General features: G+C 42.5%; 2 protein-coding genes and 1 pseudogene across 3 annotated transcripts; all 3 read left to right on the plus strand.

The window, feature by feature from the left end:
* Positions 1–6,843: 6,843 nt before the first annotated feature.
* Positions 6,844–7,660, plus strand: LOC124040141 (annotated as a pseudogene).
* Positions 7,661–8,464: 804 nt separating this feature from the next.
* Positions 8,465–14,815, plus strand: LOC124040142 (zinc finger protein 420-like). 2 transcript variants are annotated; one of them, XM_046357029.1, is made up of 7 exons: positions 8,465–8,617; positions 9,189–9,391; positions 9,499–9,600; positions 9,713–9,802; positions 10,029–10,139; positions 10,259–10,382; positions 10,493–14,815. In XM_046357029.1, the coding sequence occupies exons 1-7, from the start codon at positions 8,590–8,592 to the stop codon at positions 12,823–12,825; spliced, it is 2,991 nt and encodes a 996-aa protein (XP_046212985.1). In that variant the 5' UTR covers positions 8,465–8,589; the 3' UTR covers positions 12,826–14,815. The 2 variants fall into 2 exon arrangements, with proteins under 2 accessions (XP_046212985.1, XP_046212986.1); XM_046357030.1 differs by lacking the exons at positions 8,465–8,617; positions 9,189–9,391 and having other exon boundaries at positions 9,499–9,613.
* A 948-nt stretch (positions 14,816–15,763) lies between these two features.
* LOC124039298 (cerebellar degeneration-related protein 2-like) lies at positions 15,764–26,020 on the plus strand. The gene is made up of 6 exons (XM_046355237.1): positions 15,764–16,103; positions 17,096–17,208; positions 21,212–21,360; positions 21,621–21,791; positions 23,695–23,911; positions 24,068–26,020. The coding sequence occupies exons 1-6, from the start codon at positions 16,022–16,024 to the stop codon at positions 24,710–24,712; spliced, it is 1,377 nt and encodes a 458-aa protein (XP_046211193.1). The 5' UTR covers positions 15,764–16,021; the 3' UTR covers positions 24,713–26,020.
* Positions 26,021–27,502: the final 1,482 nt, after the last annotated feature.

Here is a 27,502-nt window from a genome sequence, read left to right on the forward strand (position 1 = left end):
TTCCTAAATACTTAACATAATTAACTTAATTGGGATAGGGGGCAGCATTTTCACTTTTGGACGAATAGCGTTCCCAGAGTGAACTGCCTCCTACTCAGTCCCAGAAGCTAATATATGCATATTATTAGTAGTATTGGATAAAAAAAACACTCTGAAGTTTCTAAAACTGTTTGAATGATGACTGTGAGTATAACAGAACTCATATGCCAGGTGAAAACCTGAGAGAAATCCAACCAGAAAGTGGGACATCTGAGGTTTGTAGTTTATCAATGCTTGGCCTACTGAATACACATTGAGATATGGATAAAGTTGCAATTCCTACGGCTTCCATTAGATGTCAACCGTCTTTAGAAACTTGAATGAGGATTCTACTACATACAAGTATTTTACATACAAGTATTTTACACCATTTTAAAGATAAAAGTCTCATTAATCCAGCCACAGTGTCTGATTATCATAGCTTCACATTTGGTTTGTTGTTTTGTATAGTTTGTTAAGTGTTCTTCATCTTCATTAAAAGTATGTATTCATATCACGCTGCACCTTGGTCTCCTCCGTACAACGAACGTGACAGAATAACCCACCTTAAAAGGACCAAGCAGTGTGATTGGGAGGAACAGCGCTTAATGGAGAAATGGACCCGGGAGAAGGATGAATGGGTAACAACCTGGGAGGAAATTGAGAGTTGGTCAATCAATTTTTTTTTCCTTGTTTTGTCTGTCATAGTGGAAGTCTACCTATGATGAAAATGACAGGCCTCTCTCATCTTTTTAAGTGGGAGAACTTGCACAATTGGTGGCTGACTAAATACTTTTTTGCCCCACTGTATGCCCCACCTCTGGCCTGCTCGCCTCCCTACCACTGAGGAAGTAAGCTCCCGCTCAGCCCAGTCATGAATGGTGGAACAAACTCCCTCACGACGCCAGGACAGCGGAGTCAATCACACCTCTTTTTAAGGAATACCTAGGGGTTAGAATCCCTTGCCCCACCCCCCTAAGTTTTAGATGCACTATTGTTAAGGACTGTCCCACTGGAATAAGGTGAATGCACCAATTTTTTGTCCCATAAGAGCTGTAAATGACTTAAATGTAAATGTAAACAACTAGCTGCCATACACAAAGTTATCTATCTCCAGGAAAAAGGGCAAGAACCTGAACCAGGATCATACCAGGAGATCGGATCTACCTCCGAGTGTTCCAGAGGAAGTGCAACGAGCCAAGGCGAGAGGGTCCCTACGAGGTGGTCCGAGCTACACAAACAGCCATTCAGGTGGAAGGAAGCACCACGTGGTGCCATCTAAACCACTGCACCAAAGCTCCGAGGGTGATTGAGCGACCATTGAGCCCAGAGGGAACAGAAGGAGAGGATGCTGATACCTCAGGCAGGAGTCCGGAGGGAACGGAAGGAGAGGATGCTGATACTCCAGGCAGGAGTCCGGAGGGAACGGAAGGAGAGGATGCTAATAAACCAGCCATGAGCCTGGGGGAAACAGAAGGAGAAGAGGTCTAAGGTGCAACCCCCAATAGTCAACAGATTCACTCACCTGAAGATCCAGAGAGTCCAGGGATGGGGAGGAGGGACATGCCTGTCGCTCCTGATGACCTATCTACTCTGGCAGATACCCCTGACGGAGGCGCTGTCCAAGGAAACGGGGAAACAACGACAGGAGAATGGGAAGGAGACTTCCCTACCATCGACTTCTCTGCCCTCACATGGTCGCCCTGACAGACATTGGAAACCAAAACAACTGAAGAGTGGTGAAAAAGCCTTGACAGCAATCAGCAGCAAACCTAGGAAACATGGTAACAAACCCACCTACAACCATAAAGTATGCCAAAAGTAGGGTAAGAAAACAAGTTTCTACGAAATCTTATTTAGAAATAAATAGGATCAGCATCCCCATTCCATCCCAAACATTAATGAAAGTAGAAGTTCAGAGGTCCCTCTCAATTAGAGAACTAGACCTCTACCAGAAATACGACTCTGTTTATGGTCCCATCATCAGATGAGGGGAGAAGCCATCTGGGACTTAAAAGGATGCAACTTAAGAATAAACAAAGGAGAAGCTAATTGGCTGATTACCATGGAAAAGCATGACCAAAATGAAGGTGAAGAATATATAATAGAAATAGTTAGCTCTAAATGGTCTGAAGGGATACAACTGAAACAAAAACAACAGCACTAACGACTGCAGAAAAACAACAGCAGTAACGACTGCAGAAAAAACAACAGCAGTAACGACTGCAGAAAAAACAACAGCAGTAACGACTGCAGAAAAAACAACAGAAAAAAAAAACAACAGCAGTAACGACTGCAGAAAAAACAACAGCAGTAACGACTGCAGAAAAAACAACAGCAGTAACGACTGCAGAAAAAACAACAGCAGTAACGACTGCAGAAAAAACAACAGCAGTAACGACTGCAGAAAAAACAACAGCAGTAACGACTGCAGGAAAAACAACAGCAGTATCAACCCAGCTACCGTCCACTACCATTACAAAAAAGCCAGAAACATCAGAATCAGTTGGGTTCCTCCAAAACATTTGGAACCTTCTAACCAATCCCAGTAGTTTAAGTCAAGAAAAGGAGACTGTAACCCCAATTGATGATTCAACCCCAGAACTATACAAGGACACATCTTTGAAGAAAGTAGCAAAAAATGAATGGTATGAATGGGCTCAATATACAGCATCCAAATTTAGACTGACAAATTGCTTATTGTGTGTGCCCTTTCCACTGAAATAATGAATGGTGGGACCTAATCCTTATGATTACAGGGCTTGTACTGACTTTAATAAAAAAATGTATATACGGGTGGAAGCACAGAAGTTAGAGACCCCATATAAATATAGAATAGATCATAACCAACCGTATGAATGTTTTAACATGGGGTAGTTGGGGTAGTTTAGAGGCACATGTGATGGGGTAGTTTAGAGGCACATGTGAGACCACACGGCACTTAACTAATGACACCAATTGGAATGCAGACACACCAAAAAGGGCTACGTATCAAGCAACTGGAAGTTGGGTGGGAAAAGTAATTACTCACGATAGTTGTCAAAAGCAAACTCTAGCACTACCATAAATTGCACCATATGAAGAACAGACTGTGGTAGTGGCAGATTTCTTCTGGATATGTGGAGGGAAAAGATTAAGGGAAACATTACCAAAAGGATGGACAAGCCTTTGTGCAAGAGTTAGGTTGATTCAACAGATAAATGTTACTGAAAGAAATCCTAGTAATACTAAGCAACAAACTACAAAACAGAGTAAGGTGAGAATATAAGTCCCCAATGTCTATTCAGATGCAATAGGACAACCTAGAGGAATCCCCAAAGAATACAAAGCGAGAGATGAGGTTAAGTCAGGATTTGAATCAATATTTCTTTCTATATCACCAAACAAAAACCTAGAATGGATAAATTACATTTACTATAACCAACAAAGATTCATTAACTATACCGACTCTGCATTGACAGCTTCGGGAGAACAAGTACAGGCCACTAGCAAAAGGACATGGCAGAACAGGCAGGCTTTGAATGGGCTCTTAGCAGAGAAAGGTGGAGTTTGCTTAACATTCGGAGAAGAATGTTGCACCTTCATTCCCAACAACACGGCCCAGATGGATCATTTACGGAAGCTATGACCACACTAAAAGGATAACGGCAAGAAGCAAAGGACAATGCTGGATTTGATATCCACACTTGAAACTGGTTGGATTTAACTTGGGGAAAATGGGGAGGAATGCTTACAAAAATTGCTATCATGATAGGTGTTGCACTGGTGGTCATGGAATAGTTTTTTGTTGTGTCTTACCATTGATAAAGTCTCTCCTGGTACAAACTGCATTAAAACAAATGGCTGTGGGAATGGGTGTTTATGACCCACCTGTTTTAGTGAATCCTGTGCCTGATGCTCCTGGACAATATACGGATAGACCATGCAATGCTAAAGGAGGACCATTGGACTGTCCTTTTGGAAATCCAGAATATCTATATGGAGTAAGACCAGGAGGGGGATGGGCTTGCCATGACTATCAGGATCAACAAAGGTTGCTGGGAAATGGACTGGACAGGGATCTTCCTGACCTATACCCAGTCCCGGACTATGGTGGTGATGATTTACCTCCTCGTGTACACAAACCATGCCCAAAAAGAGGGTTGTGCAAATAGTGTAAACTAGATGATCAGAGACTTGGACATTTTCATCATGCGAACCCAATTTTCTGTGCTATGTGTCAAATGGGTGACTGCCCCTTATGTTGGGATAAGTAAGGTGTTTAATGGATTCACATAGCATGAAATAATATAATCATGTACACAGTGTATAAGTATATAACCATGTACTCAATATAACAGTTGCTAAAGGATAAATGATGCTAGACCTTCTGAATATGTGTTCCCCCGAGACATATTAATATGTAACATAGATGGTGTTCCGGTTACAAGTGTCCACAGACCATGCCCTTAATCATCTAACAGGTTTTTCACTTATGACAAAACAATTGTTAGAGAGGTGTCTGTGAGGGAGGGCCATGTGTTTAGGTGGCATATTGATGTTGTAAGGATTTATAAGGTTCTAGTTTATTGTCTTTATTATTTTTCTTGTATTCTACATAACTGAGATGATCTCGGGCAAGGCAAAGAAATGCACATGCTTTCACACTATGTTAAAGGACAATTGACAATTGATCTTTTACTTCTTTTAAAAAAGAAATTCACCTACCCTATTTTTTGTGATAAGAGGTTTTTGTCTCATTGCTACAACTCCCAAAAAAGCCATGAAACAATTGTTAGAGAGGTGTCTGTGAGGGAGGGCCATGTGTTTAGGTGGCATATTGATGTTATAAGGATTTATAAGGTTCTAATTTATTGTCTTTATTATTTTTCCCAACCCAACCACGCATCCAGACACACCAATGTGCACATGGCCAGCATGCACTGTGCCCAGCCCACCACAGGAGTCACTAGTGCACAATGAGACAAGGATATCCCTACCGGCCCTCTGGATGCTAGGCCAATTGTGCGTTGCCCCATGGACCTCCCGGTTGCGGCTGCCTGCAACAGAGCCTGGGCTCGAACCCGGAGTCTCTGGTGGCACACCTAACACTGCAATGCAGTGCCTTAGACCACTGCACCACCCGGGAGGCCCTCTTTTACTTCTTTCTAGCTATATGTGAAAGGAGATGTTTGGTCCTGCCTCCCCAGTATGAATGAGAAAGTAAGCAACATATAAGGTGCTTCCCTTCTCACTTGTACTGGAACAAATTTTATGATTTGGGACACAGTAAGTCCCAAAGGAGGGATTTTGGGGGAATTTTCCAGTATGTGCACATTATACATCTTAGAGTAGTAAGCAGAATCAATACAAGCCATATGTGTCTGGGCCATTAGATGTGGACTCTGAAGCCATTAATCAATAGGTCATTAGGTTAAGGGAAGCCATATGTGTCTGGGTCATTAGGCTAAGGGAAACAATTAATCAATAGGTTGTTAGGCTAAGGGAAGCCATTACCTAGTACCGTAAGGTTCATTAGACGTGCATTAGGAGCATAGGGTTGTATATTACTAAAATCACCATTAGACATGCACCTACATTAGGAGTGTGCATGTTTGTTTATTTTTGTATCATCGTTATGGTTACGCCACCAGTAGAATCTATGCCCTAAGGTCTGTGCCAATAAATGTAAACCAAGCAAAAATAAGTGATAAGGCAAAAAAGATAATGGTGGCTAAATACCCAAGGGGATGAATAATTAACATGAAGAGGAGTGACTATCTGTGTGACTTAAGGATGAAAACTGTATAAAGAGTGTGTGCCGTTGCTGGAAAGTCAAGTTATCCATGGACCAGCTCAGCTTGTTACATTGTAATAAAGTCTATTTGAATTCACAAGTTCCGGTATCTGAGAAATATTATTGAGCAACTATTTCAACGACAACACCAAGGCTGCGTTTCAAACTCATTAAAGACCCACCCTCGTCCACATATCCTCACCTTGGGGCGGCAGCGTAGCCTAGTGGTTAGAGCGTTGGACTACTAACTGGAAGCTTGCGAGTTCAAACCCCTGAGCTGACAAGGTACAAATCTGTCATTCTGCCCCTGAACAGGCAGTTAACCCGCTGTTCCCAGGCTGTCATTGAAAATAAGAATGTGTTCTTAACTGACTTGCCTGGTAAAATTAAAATAAAAACCTTATGCCCTTTGGGGAATCTTCTTCCCCATCTTGGATGTCGGTCCAAACGATTAGCCAAACAAGGGAAGCCCCTCAGCCCTCGAGTTTGTGAGTGTACAATCTTTTATTTTATTTATTTATATTGTGAGTGTACAATCTCAAAATTTTATTGTAAATGATGTTCACCTCGGGGCCTGAAACATCTGCTAAGAAAAGTCAGTCAACTTAAAACCTCAATGTCAATATGGATATGTCAACAAACAAATGTAAGTAAAAACTCATGTAAAAAGGTTAGAAATTGTGCTACATGTGCACATGACGGCAAAAACACGACTCATAAAAGTAATTATGGTTTTGTTTGGTTAGCTTTTGGAAATTGTAGAAATCAAACATTTTCCTTCATTTTTTCAAGTCAGTTAAGAACAAATTCTTATTAAAAAATGATGGCCTACAGGCCTACGTTAGTTAGCTAATTAATTTGCTAGCTATCATACAATAGGCGTATTTTAATAATTAAATAGTTAATATAAGTAGACATACAATCATTATTTACTGTAGCACATATAAACACCCACAAGCTACCGATGGCTGAAAACACAAACATCGCGGGATGAACGACTGACAAATTTCCGGGCATAGGCTGTCCATTTAAAAATCATTTGTTCTGACGGACCAGGCAACAGCAGACACTTGGCTTCACATGCACCCAACTCACAACAGCTAGCTAGCTAAACACTTTATAGTTCCATCTGAAAGAGAATCGCCAAGAATCCAACATGCCCAAGAGAAAGCAAGGAGCTGCTGGGGACGCCAAGGAGGAGCCCCCGAGGAGATCCGCCCGGTTATCAGCAAAACCAGCCCCAGCCAAGACTGAACCCAAGGCCAAGAAGGAGAAACCAGCAAAGAAAGAGAAGGCTGTGAACGACAAGGAGGAGAAGAAAACTAAGAAGGGCCGCTGAGGAGAACCACTCTGAGAACGGAGGCGCCAAGTCCAACCAGATGGAGGGGGTGGAGAAGGAGGAAGCTAGTCTGAGTAGCAACACTGCTGACCCCTAACCTCCGTCCCCAACCCTTCCCCCCAGCCTGCCCCAGTGTTCGTGGTCCCCCTCCAAGGCGTATTGTTAACAGTGGAATTTTTTTTAGCAGTGATTTTATAAGTATACTATCTACTGTCCGTATAGATTTTTAGCACAAAGTCAAGCTGAATAATATGATGCAGATCTGCAGTGGTCATATCAACAAAGTGTCTGCAGGCAAGATGAACACACTAAAATCTTGTTTTAATTAAACAGCATTTCATGATTGTGTAGGAAGCAAAGTGCGACCCGCCCCATAGTGAGTTGTGTGTTTCTGTGCCTCCCTCCTCCACAGTTGGTTCTCCTAGGGTAATACCTTAGTCCTGGTTTATCAACGGTTCTCCCTGACGTTCCCTTGCTTTGTTTAAATGTTCCTGTTTTTACATGAAACATGTTCTAAGCGTGTTGGAAGTATGTTGTCCAATAAGAAAGAGGAAGAGTCCTGTGGACCCCCCACCCCCCAAAATAAATAAATAATAATCATTAATAAATAAAATAAAAATGTAATTTTAAAAAATCCTTCCCCCCTCGCCCTGCAAGTGTATACTCGTCAGACGTTATGAAACGTCATCAGAAGTGTCGATTTAATTTGAGGGTGTGTCTTTTAAGTGTTTGGAATGATTGTACCCAACTGGTTATGCCACAGAGACGCTTTAGTTATAACTGGTCGTGTTGGAAATCCATGATGCATTGTGGGTAAATGGTGACTGATTGATCTAAAAATAATAAAAGTTGTTATTTATGATGGTTTGTAGATCAGTCAGTCGCCTGCAATGTCAAACAAGCCCGTTTACACGTTTACCGGTACCTCGTGTGTTACATTTAAATAGGTCCCCGCAGTACTCACACACAGTGGCACCGAAGATTATTTCATATATTGACAAGATTATCAAGTGACCACTCCAACAGTGGAACTGCATATCCTCAAAAATGGACGGCAGGTGGGAGGAGGCGAGATCAGGCGGGACCATTCTAGCCAATGAGAATGCAGATACGCGTGTGAAGCGCATACACTACTCCGATATAAAGTAATTGTTATCAAAGTTGCAGAAATGCCGCGTGCATTGCTAACAATCTAACCATTACGAAACGTCTATTCAACCAAATAAGCCTGACGTAGCAAATTAGCAATTACATGTTCTGTTATCCACTTTGACCTCCATACAAAGTGCCTCACTTCCTGGCCTTTATTTTCGTGGACTGATTTTGGGCGGCGTAAACCCTCTCGCTTCGCCTCTTCCTCGTTGGTGACGCCTTCTTATATGCAGTCATTGGGTGGCACACGTTGGCAATAACGATTGGCATTTTCGTGTGTCTCGTGTGACTGCAGTGAAGAGACATGCAAAAACAAATGTCTGGGGGGAAAGGTAACATGTATAGTTAGCTATGTATACGATACTAGAGCTAGGGCATAGTTAGCCATACTTAGCTAGCTAAGTATGGCTAACTTCCTACTGTTTTGTGCGGGAACTGGACTCGTTCCAGAACGTCTATAATATGTTTTGCGGGTCTTTTATTTGGAATTATTGAAGTTGTGCAGCATTTCTAAACCTCTCTGATTTCATGCCCGGCCTTTTATTGAATAATGCAGTAGAATAATTAAACTTCCTTGACGTTTTAGCTTGCTAGCTAACAAGCTAATTTATTTGCTGCTTTGCAGTCGTTTCACTGATTCTCTAGGCCCTTCCAGAAACAACCCTACAACCTGTCCCCATTATTTTATATCCACGCTTTGATCAACTCCCCAAAGCTAATCAAAAGGAACACTGTGATTCCAAGGGAAGGGTTAAGGGTTGTTTCTGGATGGACAAGGTCTTTTCACTCACACAACATTCTTGACAATGACACACATAGTAGTTCCACACGCTAAAGTTTGATGTGCCGTGCAATAATGGGTGCTTGATTTGTGAACAACCTATGTCAAATTCTCTGTTTCAGGTCCCCCTCTTCCTCTCCCCTCTTTGCGCCTCGTGGTCCCGCCACTGCGCCTGGTCTCAGCAGCCATCTGGCAAACGATCCAGCAGAGACACGTGATGGATTATGGGATGCTGGAGGAGTTTGTTACCATGGTCACAGAGATGGTTCCAGAGCTTCTGAACATCCGACAGAGGGCCCAACTTATTCTGGGTCTTCGAGCACGGGTGAGAGAGGGGTGGAGCTAGTGCTCATCATTAAGGGTGGAGATATGATCATAATTAGTCATGTTTATGGTCTCATAAGTCTCCTGACATGTTTGCTCTTCTTTCAGCTGGTCCTGGAGTTGTGTCGCTCGAAGCCGATCACAGACCTCCAGACCATTCAGCCACACCTGGACAGGATACAGACCCTCACACCTCTCTGGGGGACACAGGTGAGCTCTTAAGGTCAGAGACTCAGCAAAGGTTTACATCAACCAGTCAGTCAGTCCCCACACAACTGATTTGATAATGATCATTATAACAAAGGTGTTTTCTTTCTTGCAGACTGATGATGAAGATTTATCTGAATCTAACTTTCTGGGGCTGATTCAAAACTTGCTGAACGACCCAAATGAGATGGAACACTTCTTCCAGGTCAGTGTGGCTTTGGAATAGCTGTGTAGGTATACTACTACCCAGAAGTGCACACTTGCAATCTTTCTTATTTATAAACAATGTTGACCTTTTTTTTAAGGCCTCCTTTTATTTAAATGTAATGTAAATGTATTCTGATTACAGCTGTATGTGTCCATGTGAGTTGCAGGTGCCAAATGTCCTTATATCAGATATGATTTATTTTATACTAATTTCTTATTCTCAGGATGTTTTTCCTGTGGAATTTGGTCCCAAGTATGATGCAGCAATAGAGAAACTCATGTGTCAGTTTCTTTCAAGACTTGAGAAGCTACTTCCAGTATCAAACTTTCAACAGGTACTGAAATTAGAAGAGTACCTTCGTCAATTCAGTGAAGGATCACTATTCACAAAGGTTCATTCATAGAGTATATTTTGAATCACCTCTAAATCGTATCCATTTTCCCTCTGTGTCAGGCTGCGTCCCTGCTCAGCGATGTCCCCTCTGTTCTGGAGGAATGTGTTCAGTCTGTGTCTCACCCTCAGCAGCTGAAAACCCTGTTTCAGTACCACAGAGACCTCAGCCAGCTGGACAACCATGGTAGACATCTATCATAGGACGCTTGTAGATATTGGCCAATCTTCTGTAGGGGACGTTGACATTTATTCACTTTTTAACCATTGTCTTTAATTTCTCGCTTCCCTTTCTAGATACTCTGTCTTCTTCTGATGGGGACTGCATTCTTTCAGCTCTCTGTCTCCCTCCAGTAGAAAGGGTGGTGATTGCAACTGAACAGACAGAGTCAGAAACACAGACATTATCCTTGAATGTCTTCATGGATACATTTACCAAAGAGTTGGAGGTGGACTCTGCAACACTGACAGAGTACACAGAGATGGAACCTGGGACAAGTATGGATATAATAAAAAGCGAGAAGAGGGTGGAATGTGAGAAAAACAACAAACAATCTATAGAGTTTACGGACCCTGTGGAACATGAGGACATGGAGGTTCATGACTGTAATGAAGAAGAGAATGTTCTGGGGATTGGACAAGTACAAGATGAGACGGAAGGTATTGTTGAAGAAGTGAACCCGAGGTACAGAACAGTGATGGTTATCGGGGAAGATGGGGTGGCACATCCTTATGAAGATTCAAGTGTCAGAAAGCTCCAAATAAAGACTCATAAAGACAGTGGAAGTCATGGAGAACAAATGAAAAGCATAGACGTATCTGATAAGATCATATCCTCAATGCTTCACAAGCCTTCAGTGGAGTTACAAAGAATTGATACTACTAACCTGATATTACCATCTAGACCAGTTAGACAAAACAGGGGGCGTAAGATGAAGACATTGCTAGCACGAGAACGGCAACAAACCAAAACAGAACTTTCAGAAGAAAATGCATTCAAAAAATGCCCAATTTGTGGGAAGACTTTCAGTCGAGGTGCTGACATGAAGCGACACCAGAAAATCCACACAGGTGAGCGCCCATTTCAGTGTTTCCAGTGTAAGAAACGCTTCCTGTACCATTTTGATCTGAGGAGACATCGGCAAAATGTGTGTAAAGTAGTTGTGTCAGAACCTAAGGGTGAAACATCCAAGCAGCTCAAAGGCAGGTCGAATATGTGTGATATGAGTTACAAGGACCCACAAAGCTTGGAGAAACCGAGACTAAAATGTGAAAAAGACTCCAAGAAAAGGCGTAGCAGATCTCCAGCTAGTGATGAGAAGGACACAATCCAGAAACCTGAGGGAGGAGACACGGGGCAGTCCAGTGGTGTTACTCTTGAGGCAACACCCGAGGACAGTGACTCATCCTCCACCAGTACTCCCCAGGACCCATCTTACGACCCATCTGGCGAACCTAGCAAGACCGAAAAACACAAACAGTCAAAAGTGTGCTGCATTTGCAAAAAACGTTTGCCAAAATCTTACAGCATGAAAGTTCACATGAGGTCCCACTCAGATCTGCGCCCTCACAAGTGTCCTCATTGTGGGCAGACGTTCAAGAACATTTATGATATGAGGAAGCACATTGTAAAGACTGTGTGCAAGGTGCTGCGAGCTGATCCTGAAGAGGCCCAGGCCCAGGTGCATGCACTCACCCACAGCCCCCTCCACTGCACTGAGTGCAGTAGGATGTTTGCAGACCCAGTAAAGCTAGACAGGCACAAGCTGTCGCACAAGCCTTTGAAATGCACCATGTGTGAAAACAGCTTCAATGGGGTCAAGCCCCTTAAGAAACACTATCTGGATGCCCATAAATTCAGTGGGCCATTCCTCTGCACCTCCTGTGATAAAAGCTACACTGATTTAGCAGCTCTCATCAGACACGAGAGGACTCACACCGGAGATCTCCCATACCAGTGCTCCCACTGTCCACGGAAGTTTAACTTATCAGCGGTTCTTGTCGAACACGAGAGAATACATACAGGAGAGAAACGATGCCTTTGCTGGGAGTGTGGAAAGGGATTTATCAGCAATGCAAAACTGAAAATGCACATGCTGTGTGTTCACAGAAAACCTGAAGATAAACACTTCTCCTGCTCCCAGTGTGACAAATCTTACGCATTACAAAGGACGTTACAAGTCCATGTGGCGAGACATCATGCTGGGGTGCGTTTCCCGTGCACATACTGCGGTAAGCTGTTTCTGAACATGTCCTCATTGACAAGGCATGACCTGATTCACACTCAGGAGAGGCCTTTTAAATGCACCGAATTGGAGTGCGGTAAAAGTTTCAAATCAAAATCTGAAGTGAAGGTCCACATGAGATACCATACTGGGGAGCGGCCATTCAAATGTAAAGTCTGTGGGAAGGGTTTTACTCAAAACTGTTATCTCACTCAACACATGCGAACTCATACAGGGGAGAAGCCATATCCTTGTTCTGTCTGTGGAAGAAAATTTGATGACTCTAGGAAACGGAAAAGGCACATGATGATTCACACTGGAGAGAAGCCCCACAAATGTTTGAAATGTGAGAAAGCTTTCAGTCGGGCAGACCTGTTGAAAGCACATGACAGGAAAGAACACTGAACAAGTTCAAGTCCAGGGATTATTTTATTTCTTTGTATATTTTTTTTCTTCTGTATAGATGTTAGTAATGAAACATTTTGTCTCTCTATGTTGTGAACTTATTCTGGATCTTTTCTGAAATGTTGTTGTCTTAAAAATTAAGGATCTAAGAAACATGACCTGTCTGGGAATATGTATCCCTGAGATGCTTTTAGGGACAAGAGTTGGAAATAATGCAAGCTATTAACACTGATATAATAGATTGGATAGTTTAGTCAACGGCTTTTTATCTATCCTCATTCAAATAAAACCATGTGTATTTTGGTGCAGATCTGTACTCGCCGCTAGAGGGAGTTGGTCATCTTTCTCAAGCATCCATTCACACTTCACTCTGATTAAAAGTAGATAGGGCCATGCTTTTGGAATGTACATTGTTTTTGTCAGTCAACATAAGTTGTGCTTTCTGAAATGTATGGTGAAATGTATATTTTCAATTTTGTATGTCACAAAATTGGACAAAAAACATGAGGGCAGCATCTGTTTATGAATGGTGATGCTCAGCAGCATCACAACACAGGTGGAGCTCAAAGTTCATAATGTTCAGGGGTTTTCTAAGATAAGGCTCTAACATTTTCATACTGTCAGATAGATACTAGACTAGTCTATGTATGCTGTAGTGCATTCTACAGTGGAAGGGGTTTTCTGCCAATCATACCCAATAATGTTTCAGTTTTAATAATGGTCCCTATGGCTGATTTTAGATGGGCAATTCTGATATTTTATTGACTAATTGTTCTTTTGACCAATCAGATCAGCTCTGAAAAATATCTGATGTGATTGATTTAAATAAATAATACAATTAGTGGAAAAAAAGATCAGAATTGGGCTGCCTGTCTAAACGCAGCCTATGAGACCCCTGGGCCTGTTCTCATGCACAAGGCTTAGCTTTGTTGTTTCAAGTACAAATCAAATGTATTGAATGATTGTGAATACAAAATATTTTTGAAATAATGTTTTCAATAGTTAATTTGTGTATTTATTATGTATTTTATGGTCTGTGATAACTGTCTTTAATAGGTATTTTCAGAGGTAGGCTATTAAGGTTGGCTGGAGTAGACATCGATGAACGAATTATGTGCACATGTTTTCCCAGACCCTACAAAATGAACATAGCTTAGTAGGCCTGTAAAGGAAGACGAGACTATTCATACTCGATAGTACAAGTCATTCAATGGCACACACTTAGGATGTCTACGTCATTTCAACTTATCAGCAAAGGGAAGTGTGCAGTGCAATAGTAACTGATAGAAAATAGCAGTGCAGTATGTTGCCAAGAACTTGTGTAATTGCAAGGTCAAGGGTGCAGCACGTTTTAAAAACATGGAGAAGTCAGAGAGAGCCAGACTAGTAAATTGGGCTAAGGAACAGAAGTTGGGTATTGGAGAAAGGCCATCAGTGCATGTTCTTCAAACAATACAGTGGATGAAGGAGCAGAATGGGGGTGGTGAACGGAACAGCGGATGAAGGCGCGGCATGAGCGTTGTGACAGGGTAGATGTGGTTATGGACAGCGAGGAAAAAGGAGAAAAGCTGAGTGCAGAGGGAAGGTTGTGTGTTGAGGAAGAATACAAAACCATGGCTCAGAAATTTTACCTGACCAAGAGTGATGAAGATCTCAAGAGTCCGAGCCTCACCCCGATGGTCATGCAAAAGATGATCCCTTCCTTTTGGCTGACCCACATGTCTCAGGCTGGGTAGAAGTAACACAAACATAGGCACAGACACATGCATACAAACACATGATAACATATGCATTATACACACGTACACATGGATTTTGCCTTGCAGATATGTGGTAGTGGAGTATGGGCCTGAGGGCACACAGAGTGTTGTGAATTCTGTAATGAATATATTGTAATGTTTTTGAAGTTGTATAACTGCATTAATTTTGCCAGACCCCAGGAAGAGTGTAGCTAATGGGGATCCATAATGAATACAAAATAAATTGGGTACTGTTAAATTGCTGAAGGTAGCTCAAAGTGATGATTTTCTGTGTTTCACACGCCTTGGGACAAGACCTGTGACTTGCTTTGCTCTCCAAAGCAGGGCGCCTTTGAAAGGAGTGATGGCTTGGGTGGTATTAAGTGGTGAGGTGGAGCAACTGAAATTGACCCAATGGTGAAACTGAGAAGACACTCTCTGTTCTTTTGAGTTTTGAAGCAAGAGTTTTTACCTGACGAAGTCATGTTAGGATATGTCAGAAGTGCCCATTGTGAAAGAGACAGGTTAAGGTTGCCAGGGTCAGAGTTGAACAGAAGGTGTCGTATGCTGAGGCAGTGAAGAGTGTAGAGGATGAGGGGTCAAAGGTGAGTATTAAGCCTAGGCCAATACAGAGTGATATGAATTTGTGCTTCAGTGAGGTTGGCTTTTTAGCATTTATTGCCCTGGTTTTCAATTGTACCGCATAAATGTAATGTAAGTCACAGAAAATAGATGTGATGGCAGCTGCAGAGAAGTACTTAGGTGTACGACAGTGGAAGATGCTGAGGGGAGGACGGCTCATAATGATGTCAAAAATAAAGTGTTATGAATGGAATGGTGTCAAACACATAAAAACAATGTGTTTGATAACATTCACTCCATTCCAGCCAATACTATGAGCTGTGCTCCCCTCAGCAGCCTCCACTGGTGCACAAGGCTTTGCTGAAGAATAGTTACATGGCGTGTTGAACGAAAGAGTCTGTTCTTATGGTGTATGATCAATTAAGGTCAAAGTAGTGGAATGGGATGGTGTTATACATTTTTTTTAAATAGTGGCATAGAGGCGTAGAGATAGTTCCCCTTTCTTTTTTTTTAGCATGTAATGTAACGTGATAGACCACACACTACCGCACAGTAGGTGGCAGCATGCACAAACAAAATGTGCGAACGCCATGATATCAAAGAAGGAGAAGAAGAATAGACCAGTGCGCGTTTACTGACGTGGTAAACTACGTTGCTGCTGGAGGGGGATATGTGTGTGGAGTGCGATGCTTAGGCAGTTTCATCGTACTGTGGTTGTAGCCGGTGAATAGACATACGCTTTAGACAGCTGATGAGGGGAAACGTATTTGGTGGATCAATATATCTCAAAGGCATGTTGCATTGGCTGCGAAATTAGTATCCTACCTATTCCAATGAAAGCCCATTGATCAGTCGGGGATTCATTGTGGCCGAATATGCTTACAGATATGATTGAGGTGGAAGAATTCGAAATCCAGGAGGATGAACCTTGGTATGACAAGCAGGACCTTGAACATGGTAAATATTATTATATCTATAATAATGACCGAGACTGGGAAAGCGTGGGTCGACCTGTGCTGTGCGTATAAGTGGCCGGCAGCAATAAACCAGGCATTGGCCACAATTTGACACAGCGTAAAACAAAATTATTTTCAAGCAGGCGCTGAAACAATGAGCGCCTGGTGCACCGCCACTTTCATATAGCAGGTGTCATGTCACTAGCAAATGTAGTAGCCTACATGCTACGAGACACATTTGGTAGCCTACTGCGGCAGAACACACTGTCGGACTTCGGACAAATATTTCAAGGTAGTCTCAAGCAGAATTTCCATCACCCCCGAGACTATCATTCCATTGCCATGGATTTAGTAGGCAACCATTTGAAAAAATGAATCCTTTGTCTTAGATTTTCTACACATTTTTAAATGTACTTCTCTGCATATTAAGGTTTTATTCCACGAATTTGCGTTGTTCAATATCTATCATTGGCTATTGATGAATGCTGGAATAGAAATAAGGAAACGGAAATGGCTCTAGAAACATCTTCAGTTTTCATGCTCATAAACTCACTCCATCACAAATCCTGTACATGAGACAGTCTCACAAGGCTTGAATTAGGCCAGAGTGATGAAGGTAGATGTATATATTTCTTACCTTTCGGATTGTAAATTCCCTGACATGGGTCAAATAGCCTACATATCTCCAATATATTTGATGTGTGTTTGATTTATCCCTTTTTGGGGTCTATATTCCATCAGTTCCATTGTAGGCAATTGTTGGCAAATTATTGTAAATCATGGGCAGCACAAGTAATATGTATTTGACACACCAACCCATGTCTGCAAGACAGATGCATGTACCTGACCTTGAGCATTGAGACACAGCCATAGGTGCCCTCTGCAGCCTCTTGTCGCACTAATGGCCGCGTCTTTTCCCAAGCCATTATTTCGTTGGTGACACAGTGATCATTTATCGATCCTATTCTCTGATCTCTCTTTTCTGCCATGTAGACCTGCACCTAGCTGCTGAGCTGGGGAAGACCCTGCTGGACAGGAACAGAGAGCTGGAGCAGGGTCTGCAGCAGATGTACTCCACCAATCAAGAACAGCTACAGGAGATAGAGGTAAGGGTTTAACCAATCAGGTTGTAGCTACGAGGGTAGAGGTAACTGGGTTTGACCAATCAGGAGTCAGCAGACACACAGTCCCAAACTATAGCTATAGGCATTTCCCGTAGTGTGTGCAGGTTTTTTTTTCCCAAGCACACATTATCTAACTAATCAAGCACTAGTTGACACACCTGAGGCCTGTCCGTTAGGCTACAATCTGTTCCTGTTGAAAACAAGAGATGTTGAAAACAAAAGGATCTCTCCTCAGATTTGTGCTCCTTTAATTCCTTAATCAAATCAGTGTTCCATATTGCCAAAAGGCAGGCTACCATTAACTCCCTTTGAAGCTGAAATGAGAGGGTTGGACCCAGATGGACTGATTACTTAATCTCTCGGTTGCACCTGTTGTTTACCATGGGCCCATGTAGGGTAGGACTCTAGAAACAAAGGTAACAGAATATAATGGCTATTTTCTAATGCAGACTTTTCATCTGAAATGGTTTTGTCAAGACAAGGCTACAAAATCTATATTCCAATCGTTGTCTTTCTTTTTCTATACCAGAAATCCCCAGGTGATTAGTGTTTACAAAACCATTATCAAACGGTAGTGCACCGATTGGGATCTCTTACTCCTTTGAAAACAGCATACCTCAATGCTTTTCACCTTGTTTAATGAAGTTTCAGGTGCTTCTACACCTGCATTGCTTGCTGTTTGTGGTTTTAGGCTGGGTTTCTGTACAGCACTTTGATATTATCAGCTGATGTAAGAAGGGCTTTATAAATACATTTGATTTGACTAGGAAAGATAGACTGCCCATATCAGTTGTCCTCTTTAATTTTTTTGGACATACCTTTGAACCAACATTGCCGCCATTGTTTTGTTGTGACTCAAAATAATGTTAGATTAAATAGCCTTGCCATGCTATAGAATCTATTAAGCCAATTATTGAGTTTGTATTTAAATATCACATTCAGTGATATTTGTTTTTCTCTCTCTTGTATCAATACTGAATCTATATTGTATGGTCAGCAACCGTCACTAATTTCCAGATGAGCTCTGGATTTAATTTCCCTGAGCAGGGTCAGCTCTGGATGTGCGACTCCTAAATCCTCCCCCGTCTCTGAAACGGCTGACTGACAGAATTAATCTCTCTGAAGGTGCCATCCATTTCATGACCTGACTGCATGTAGAAACGGTACAGGAGAAAGCTGATGCTGTGAATTATGTTACCTTGCCTATAATGTTATGTTACACAATAGATCATCACCACTATTTTTCATGATATTAACATGCAGAATTCAAAATACTAAGTTATCTAAGTGAATTGCGTGGCAAGATAATTTACAGCTCCTATCTACTGTAGCAGTATTTGTTTTATTGCCAGGATTTATGTTTTTAGTAGGTGTTTTGTGGCTGATCTTACTTCATGAGCTGACTAAAGGTTCACAGCGTTCTCCATAGATATTGAACTGTTATCTATGGCATTCTCCCTGTTTTACCCTGATTAGATAAACTGTTCTCAAAGGAAAAGAGAGAGATGTATAAAGAAAAACAGAAGACGAAGGGTATAGGGAGAAGCAGAGAAAGGATGTGTGAGGAGAGCTAGTGTTATGTTATCCCAGCACCATTGTTAGTGTATTTAGCTCTTCAGTCTGAATCAACCTGTGTTAATAAGAGCCTGACCTTAACCTTGTGCTGGTGCATTTCTACATTCCTCAGGAGTCAGCCTCTCGCCAGAATTGTTACGCTCCTACAGACACTCAGACCACTCAAACGCCATTACAGACACTCCTTCAGACCACTCAAACGCCATTACAGACACTCCTTCAGACCACTCAAACGCCATTAGACACTCCTTCAGACCACTCAAACGCCATTACAGACACTCCTTCAGACCACTCAAACGCCATTACAGACACTCCTTCAGACCACTCAAACGCCATTAGACACTCCTTCAGACCACTCAAACGCCATTAGACACTCCTTCAGACCACTCAAACGCCATTAGACACTCCTTCAGACCACTCAAACGCCATTAGACACTCCTTCAGACCACTCAAACGCCATTACAGACACTCCTTCAGACCACTCAAACGCCATTACAGACACTCCTTCAGACCACTCAAACGCCATTAGACACTCCTTCAGACCACTCAAACGCCATTAGACACTCCTTCAGACCACTCAAACGCCATTACAGACACTCCTTCAGACCACTCAAACGCCATTACAGACACTCCTTCAGACCACTCAAACGCCATTTTATTTCTCTAATTTTGTGCACAAATTAGTTTACATCCCTGTTAGTGAGCATTTCTCCTTTGACAAGATAATCCATCCACCTGACAGGTGTGGCATATTAAACAGCATTATCATTACACAGGTGCACCTTGTGCTGGGTAAAATAAAAGGCCACTCTAAAATGTGCAGTTTTGTCACACAACACAATGCCACAGATGTTTTAAGTGAGTGTGTAGTTGGCATGCTGACTGCAGGAATGTCCACCAGAGTTGTTGCCAAAGTATTTAATGTTAAGTTCTCTACCATAAGCCGCCCCAAACGTTGTTTTAGAGAATTTGGTAGTATGTTGCAACCGCAGACCACGTGTATGGCGCTGTGTGGGCGAGTGGTTTGCTGATGTCAACGTTGTGAACAGAGTGCCCCATGGTGGCGGTGGGGTTCAGGTATGGGCAGGCATAAACTGTGGACAATGAACACAATTGCATTTTATCGACGCCAATTTGAATACACAGAGGTACAGTGACGAGATCGTGAGGCCCATTGTCGTGCCATTCATCCGCCGCCATCACCTGCACAGTCCCATGCTAGCAGCATACCACCCTGCATCCCACTGCTGGCTTGCGTCTGAAGCTAAGCAGAGTTGGTCCCTGGATGGGAGATCAGATGCTGTTAGAAGTAGTGTAGGAGGGCCAGTAGGAGGCACCCATTCCTCTGGTCTAAAATAATATCACAATGCCCTGTGTAGGGTGTCTTTTGGATGGGATGTTAAATTGGTGTCCTGACTCTGTGGTCACTAAAATATCCCATGGCACTTATTGTAAGAGTAGGGGTTTTAACCCTGGTGTCCGGGCTAAATCCCCAGTCTGGCTCTCATAGCATCATGTCACCTAATCATCCCCAGCTTACAATTGGCTGATTCATCCCCCTTCCTCTCCCCTGCAACTATTCCCCAGGTTGTTGCTGTAAATGAGTGTGTTCTCAGTCAACTTACCTGGTAAAATTAAGGGTAAAAAATGGTGCAAGGATCTGTACACAATTCCTGGAGCTGAACATGGCGGGCCTGCATACTCACCAGAAATGTCACCCTCTGGATCGACGTGTACACCAAAATTCAGCAAATGCTCACAGCCATTGAAGAGGAGTGGGACAACAGGCCACAGTAACAGCCTGATCAACTCTATGCAAAGGAGATGTGTTGCACTGCATGAGGAAAATGGTGGTCACACCAGATACTGACAGGTTTTCTGATCCACACCCCTACCTTTTTTTTTAAAGGTGTCTGTGACCAACAGATGCATATCTTTATTCCCAGTCATGTGAAATCCATAGATTAGGGCCTAATTAATTCATTTCAAATGACTGATTTCCTTAAATTAACTAACTCAGTAAAATCTTTGAAATTGTTTCATGTTGCATTTTATATTTTTGTTCAGTATAGTTAAATGTACGATGGTGTAAAAAGTACTAAATTGTCATAATTGAATAAAAGCAAATGCTATACATGAAGTTCCTTATATTAAAGCCAACAAGACGGCACACCTTTTTTTTACGGACAGCCAAGGGCTGTAGTGGAGTATGAGTTGTCAAAAATTGAAATGGTAAAGTACAGACACTCCCAAAAACTACTACTTAGTACTTTAAAGTATTTCTACTTAAGTACTTTACACCAATATGTAATCTGGATTCAAAGTAGAAATTAATTGCGAATTTGAAGGTGGCCGGTTATGTGATGATACTGAGTCCTGGTTCTCTCCTCCATCCCCTTCCCCCCTCCAGTACCTGACTAAGCAGGTGGACCTCCTGAGACAGGTGAATGATCAGCATGCTAAGGTGTATGAGCAGTTAGATCAGTCCTCCAGGGAACAGGAGCAGAGCAACACCCGCCTGGTACAGGACAACAGGACCGCCCAGCACAAGATCCAGGGGTGGGTTGAAACCTGAGGCTGCGTCCCAATTCTTCACCCTTCTCGCACAATTTCTCAAATTAATATTAACAGTGGTGGAAACTCCCTTCAGCCAATGCTTATACCAATCCTATGCATCTAAATCAATGACTGGGTGGAGAATCGGGACACAGCCTGAGTCTTTCTGCAGAGAATACAGATGAAATGGTGAATGACTTGAGTTGGTGAGAGAACTAAATGTGTGAGGGCAAAAGCAACTTGATTAGTCAGTCTCTCTCCAGGCTCACAGAGATGATCGAGGCTCTGCAGACCCAGGTGGAGGATCTGCAACGTCAGGTAGAGGATCTGAAGACCGCCCCTGCTAATCCCCATAGGAAACCCCTTGCAGAATCATGGCGGCCCTTCGGGGTGCAGAGTGTGTCCTGCCTGAATGAGTTGCAACGCACACACAGGTGAGATCACAACACTCATACATGAAATACACACACTCTGCGTTCCCAATCTTTGAGCTTGTGTGGCCTACCACTTCGCAGCTGAGCCGTTGTTGCTCCTAGACATTTCCACTTCACAATAACAGCAGTTACAGTTGACCTGGGCAGCCCTAGCAGGGCAGAAATTTGACAAACTGACTTGTTGGAAAGGTAGCAACCTATGACTGCCATATTGAAAGTCACTGAGCTCTTCATTATGGGCCATTCTACTGCCAATGTTTGTCTATGGAGATTGCATGGCTGGGTGCTCGATTTTATACACCTGTCAGCAACGGGTGTGGCTGAAATAGCCAAATCCTCTCATTTAAAGGGGTGTCCACATACTGTTGTGTATATACAGTTGAAGTCAGAAGTTTACATACACTTAGGTTGGAGTCATTAAAACTAGTTTTTCAACCACTCCACACCTTTCTTGTTAACAAACTATAGTTTTGGCAAGTTGGTTAAGGACATCTACTTTGCATGACACAAGTCATTTTTCCAACAATTGTTTACAAACAGATTATTTCACTTAATATTCACTGTATCACAATTCCAGTGGGTCAGAAGTTTACATACACCAAGTTGACTGTGCCTTCAAACAGCTTGGAAAATTCCAGAAAATGATGTCATGGCATTAGAAGCAACTGATAGGCTAATTGACATCATTTGAGTCAATTGGAGGTGTACCTGTGGATGTATTTCAAGGCCTACCTTCAAACTCAGTGCCTCTTTGCTTGACATCATGGGAAAATCAAAAGAAATCAGCCAAGACCTCAGAAAATAAATTGTAGACCTCCACAAGTCTTGTTCATCCTTGGGAGGAATTTCCAAATGTACCACGTTCATCTGTACAAACAATAGTACACAAGTATAAACATCATGGGACCACGCAGCTGTCATACCGCTCAGGAAGGAGACGCGTTCTGTCTCCTAGAGATGAACATACTTTGGTGCGAAAAGTGCAAATCAATCCCAGAACAACAGCAAAGGACCTGATGAAGATGCTGGAGGAAACGGGTACAAAAGTATCTATATCCACAGTAAAACGAGTCCTATATTGACATAACCTGAAAGGCCGTTCAGCAAAGAAGAAGCCAATGCTCCAAAACCGCAATAAAAAAAGCCATACTTCTAAAGTTGTGGCAAAATGGCTAAAGGACCTGAATGTATTAACATTTGAGATATTTACAGCTGAATAGCTTGTGCATTAATAATTGTTTTTATGCTGCAGGTAGAAATGGTTTTGTGATAAGACGTTGCCCCACTGAAGTTGCCATTAGTTTGTTCTATTCTTGATGGCCTAAGGCCCTGAGCCCCACTTTAGATTGCGTTCATTCAATACCACTGTGTTTCAACAAGTCTCTTGGCCCTGCCCTAGCATTGCGGTTTGGCTCTCTCTCTCGCTCTCTTACCTCTCTCTTGCCGTACACTGCAGCTGTTGAAGGGGACTAGTGCTGCTGCTAGTACTCTAGCCCTATTCCTGTCCTCTGATGCCATAGCAGTTCAGACTGTGTTATTGAGTTAGGGATGGGCTCCTCTCCTTTAATCCAGGCCTAAACTCATAGGTCACTGATAAACACACATGCCAAGCAGATTATAGTACTCTCTCCCTACTGACCTCACTGAGCACTGGTCACAGTTATCACCCACAGGATTTGATTTGGATTTGGATTTGATTTGATTTAAGATCATTTTCCACCCGTAAGGCCACTCATCTCTGCCTTCACTAAAGATCACTCCCTGATTAGTTTTATTGGCATCTTATCAGGGACTTTATTACACTAATTAGGTGTAAGTGCTGGTCTGGACTAGAACAAAAGCTGTTTCCCATCCTTTTTAAAGTTTGATTGGTTGGATTCTCTCTGACCCCATGGTACTCAAGTGTCTACTCTGGAGACCATTCGGATGACCCCTGGTCTCCCTCTGACGTCTCGTGGCGGGAGGAGGAGCAGGAGTCGCTACGGAGATCGCTCCGCTCCCTACAGACACAGTTGGCCAATGAACGTGCTCGGAGGGAGGGGGCAGAGCGAGATGCAGACCACCTAGCCAATGAGAATGTGGCACTGGAGCAGCGCCTGGGAATGATGGAGGGGTGCCAGGTGAGGAAGAGAAGCAACACACACAGAATTATTTGAAGCAGATGCGTGCTTCAAATTCAAATCGTTTGTAGTGAAATGGAAAAGTCAAGAGGTCCATGTGACATTACTGAAACCTGTCTCTTTCTCTCTTCCGCCTTCTCTCTCCTCTCTGTCCAGGACAGACTAGTGGAGCTGGAGTGTGAGGCTGAGGAGCTTCGTCAGCTGTGGAGAGCAGACTACGGCAACAAAGCTTTGAGGTCAAGGGTCAGCCTGGGCATGCTACCCAATGCCCTATTCTTCCACCTGAACCAGGAGAGGGGGATGGGGGAGGATGGAGAGAGTGAGGGAGACCTGATGGAGGTCAGCTACCGTTCCAAGGTGAAAGGTTGTGATGTCCTAAAGCACTGCAACAGCGAGAAGCAGCTTAGGTCGCTGCAGGGTGAGGGGTCAGACGTATACGAGAGTCATGACCACGAGCGTTCGTGCGTCCGCCATTCGGAGGTGGTGAAGCAGCGTGGGATCTCCCTTCTCAACGAGGTTGATGCTCAGTACAGCGCCCTGCAGGTCAAATATGACGCGTTGCTGCGGCGCTGCCACCAGGGGGAGCCGGACCCAAGCCAGCAGCACAGCCAAAAGGAGGTCCAAAAGCCCAGCGGAGCCCCCTTGGTCCGCCCACGAAGCCCAGCCTCCCTCCACCAGGGCCAGGAGGATGAACTCCACCAACCTGAGTACAAGGCCCTGTTCAAGGAGATCTTTACCTGCATCCAGAAAACCAAAGAGGATCTGAGTGAGAACAGGGGAAAGTCTTGGCAGCTGAAGTAGCATTACTTTCGCAAAGAAATGTAGAAAAATGGGTTTGTGCTGAACAAGCTATTTTTCTCCCGAATTGGAGCTGGGACATACTGTATGTGCAAGCTACTAAGCAAGCAAAACCCCTTACTCTAAACTATTTGGAAAGACTTTAAAAGTGTGCCTGGGAACTGATGTGTTAAATCTGGTAGAAGTGAAGATGAATTGATAACCTTCTCAAAGGGCTCATTGTTATCTATGGACGTTGGCACAGCTAAAGAAAGGCAAGATACACCAGCTCTTATGCATGGAAACAACAGTGCCTAACGTTCAGTCTATTGTACATAATTCTGCCTCAATCTCCCAGGTATACCTGAGCCAGTTGCTTAGCATCTAAGGGCAACTTTACTGTACACTGACAAAACCAAGGACCTCTGGAAAATATTTCTGTGGACTAGCTCTTTTCAATGGTACCTCTGCACTGTTAAATCAAAAGTTGCACATCCTTTTAAAGTGACTTGTCTGAGCCTGATGGTCAAAACGGGAACTTTTTACCATCTTTGTGTGCCTAGAAATGCCACTGTTTCCTACTCTTGGTAGTGAGTTACCTGGCAAGGTGTGAATTTTAAAAAGGGAGAGCTTGTTATCGCTTTTGTTCAGTGCAGCTATACAATAAACATCAACTACAGCTATGAACAGCTGTAGCTATGAAATGTTTGGCCTAGATCTTTGTCATTATTAAAAGTTTCTGAATATTTTAAAAAGAAAAAAACACCTGATGGTTTTTGGTGCTCATGTAAGGTCCAAGTTGCACTATAATTTCCGGAACTCTTTCTCAATTGTACTGTATGTCTTCAAAGTGTTTTGCCCAATCCTGAAGTTTAAAAATGAAAGTAATTGGGTACGAAGAATGAGTTGTTAATGAATAATGTAGTAGCTAGTGATAATCTACTGAGGCTATACCAAAACTCAGCTATATACTGTACGGTGCTATGATATTGATGTGCTTTACGAAATACAATGACAGACAATGTAGACATTTCGTAAGTGCTGTTCCAATTATTTGTCAGAAACTGTCTGGTTAATTAAATTGTTTTTTTTTTTTAAACTCATGCTATCCTAATTGTTCATGATAGCCACATCCTTAGTGGACATCACTGTAAAATCACATTGTATTGAGATGCACTTAAGACTTGCACAGGGATCGTTGTTCTTTTCTGACACTTTATGTAGCTTGCCACTGTATAACAAGTGCTATTAGTAGTTCCTGTGCACTGTATTAGATACCAAAATATTGTCAAATATATGCGTCATCTTTGATAAATGCAAACTCTGAGAGGATTCTGTGTTTCCATTGGTCAGTTATTACATGCCTAGTCAAGGTGCTATCATCACCCATGCAATTTTAACAAACCAGTTTATACACAGAGGGACATAATCACAAGACAGTGAAACAACTCTGACTTTGCAGAAGGGACAGGATGGAGGGCAGAGCACGGTGGGACTCTTAAGTTGCTGTTTCCTACTGTGTGCAACACCAGGGTTGTGGGGTTGATTCTCATGGGGAACCAGTACGAACATGTACGTTGCTCTGGGTAAGAGTGCTGCTAAATTGCATTTATTTATTTGTATTTAATAGTCTACATGGTAACAGATTCACTTGCCTTGTTTGGCATTTTACAAAACGGTTGAGTTGGAAGGAGTAAAAAGTCTGGCGTTTTAGAAATGAGTAAGACAAATTCTGAGGGTTAGTATAATCTTTAGTTCCAGGCAATCAGTGCTCAAAATCAGTTTGTTGCAAATGCCAATAAGAATTGTATATTATGACTGCACCTGTACATAATCAGGCTGTCTTTTGAAATGATAAGTTCGGTAAAGTAGATATAATTCAATGTATTTCCTGATTTAAGCTTTATTTTATACAAACTAAACATACGTAGCACTAACTGGAATGTAGACAATCTTCCAGTGTATGAATGGAGCTGGTTGCTCTGTAAGAAATCAAATGGCAGGAAGATGGCGGTGATGAGGAAATATGGTGTTATGCAATAGACAAATTAATATCACTGACCACTTTTTTTAAACATATGATTTCTAGATTTTCTGGGGGATACATTTAAAAAAAACGTTGTCTTCCATTGTTCCACTTCAAGACAAAACTGCATGTGTTCACTGTACACTGATGGGTTTCTCAAAGCCTTTATATCTGCCTCCAAACTCCGTCTCTCTGGGGAGAGAAGGGGACCACTGACTCTAAAATGAGTCTCTGGGGAGAGAAGAAGAGGACCACTGACTCTAAAAATGAGTCTCTGGGGAGAGTGAGAAGAGGACCACTGACTCTAATATGAGTCTCTGAGGAATGAATCAGGAGAGTCCAGATTCACTTGTGTCCATGAAGAATGACCTGTCTATGATACTGCCAATTCAAGCATGGAGCCTTCGATGATAAACCAGGTTAAGACATTTGCATTCTTGGACATTGGCATTTTCTTGGTAGAAACACCAATGCCCTGTAAATAATGGATATTATTATTGGAGAAGATGTTTTATGAAACTTGTCCATGTTTTTAGTCCGAAAGGCTCCACCCTTAGTGGGATAGAGAATGGTGCTGGACTTATAAGGAGTAAATAGAAGTTATAAGAGTTTCTTGCATCCCTGATTCTAGTACTCTCTTAAATTTGGTCAAATTAGATAGATATTTCTCTGTGATTGATTTGGTAAATTAGTTTTTCTTCAATTTTAGTTCACCCAGATAGTTAGAGGTGGTTTGGATTCCGAGTTTTATTCTCCCTTAGGTAGTTAGCTGTTGTTGTGGGGAGATT

This window comes from Oncorhynchus gorbuscha, linkage group LG07 (genome assembly GCF_021184085.1).
Source record: "Oncorhynchus gorbuscha isolate QuinsamMale2020 ecotype Even-year linkage group LG07, OgorEven_v1.0, whole genome shotgun sequence".
In the NCBI taxonomy this organism is placed as follows: Eukaryota; Metazoa; Chordata; class Actinopteri; order Salmoniformes; family Salmonidae; genus Oncorhynchus; species Oncorhynchus gorbuscha.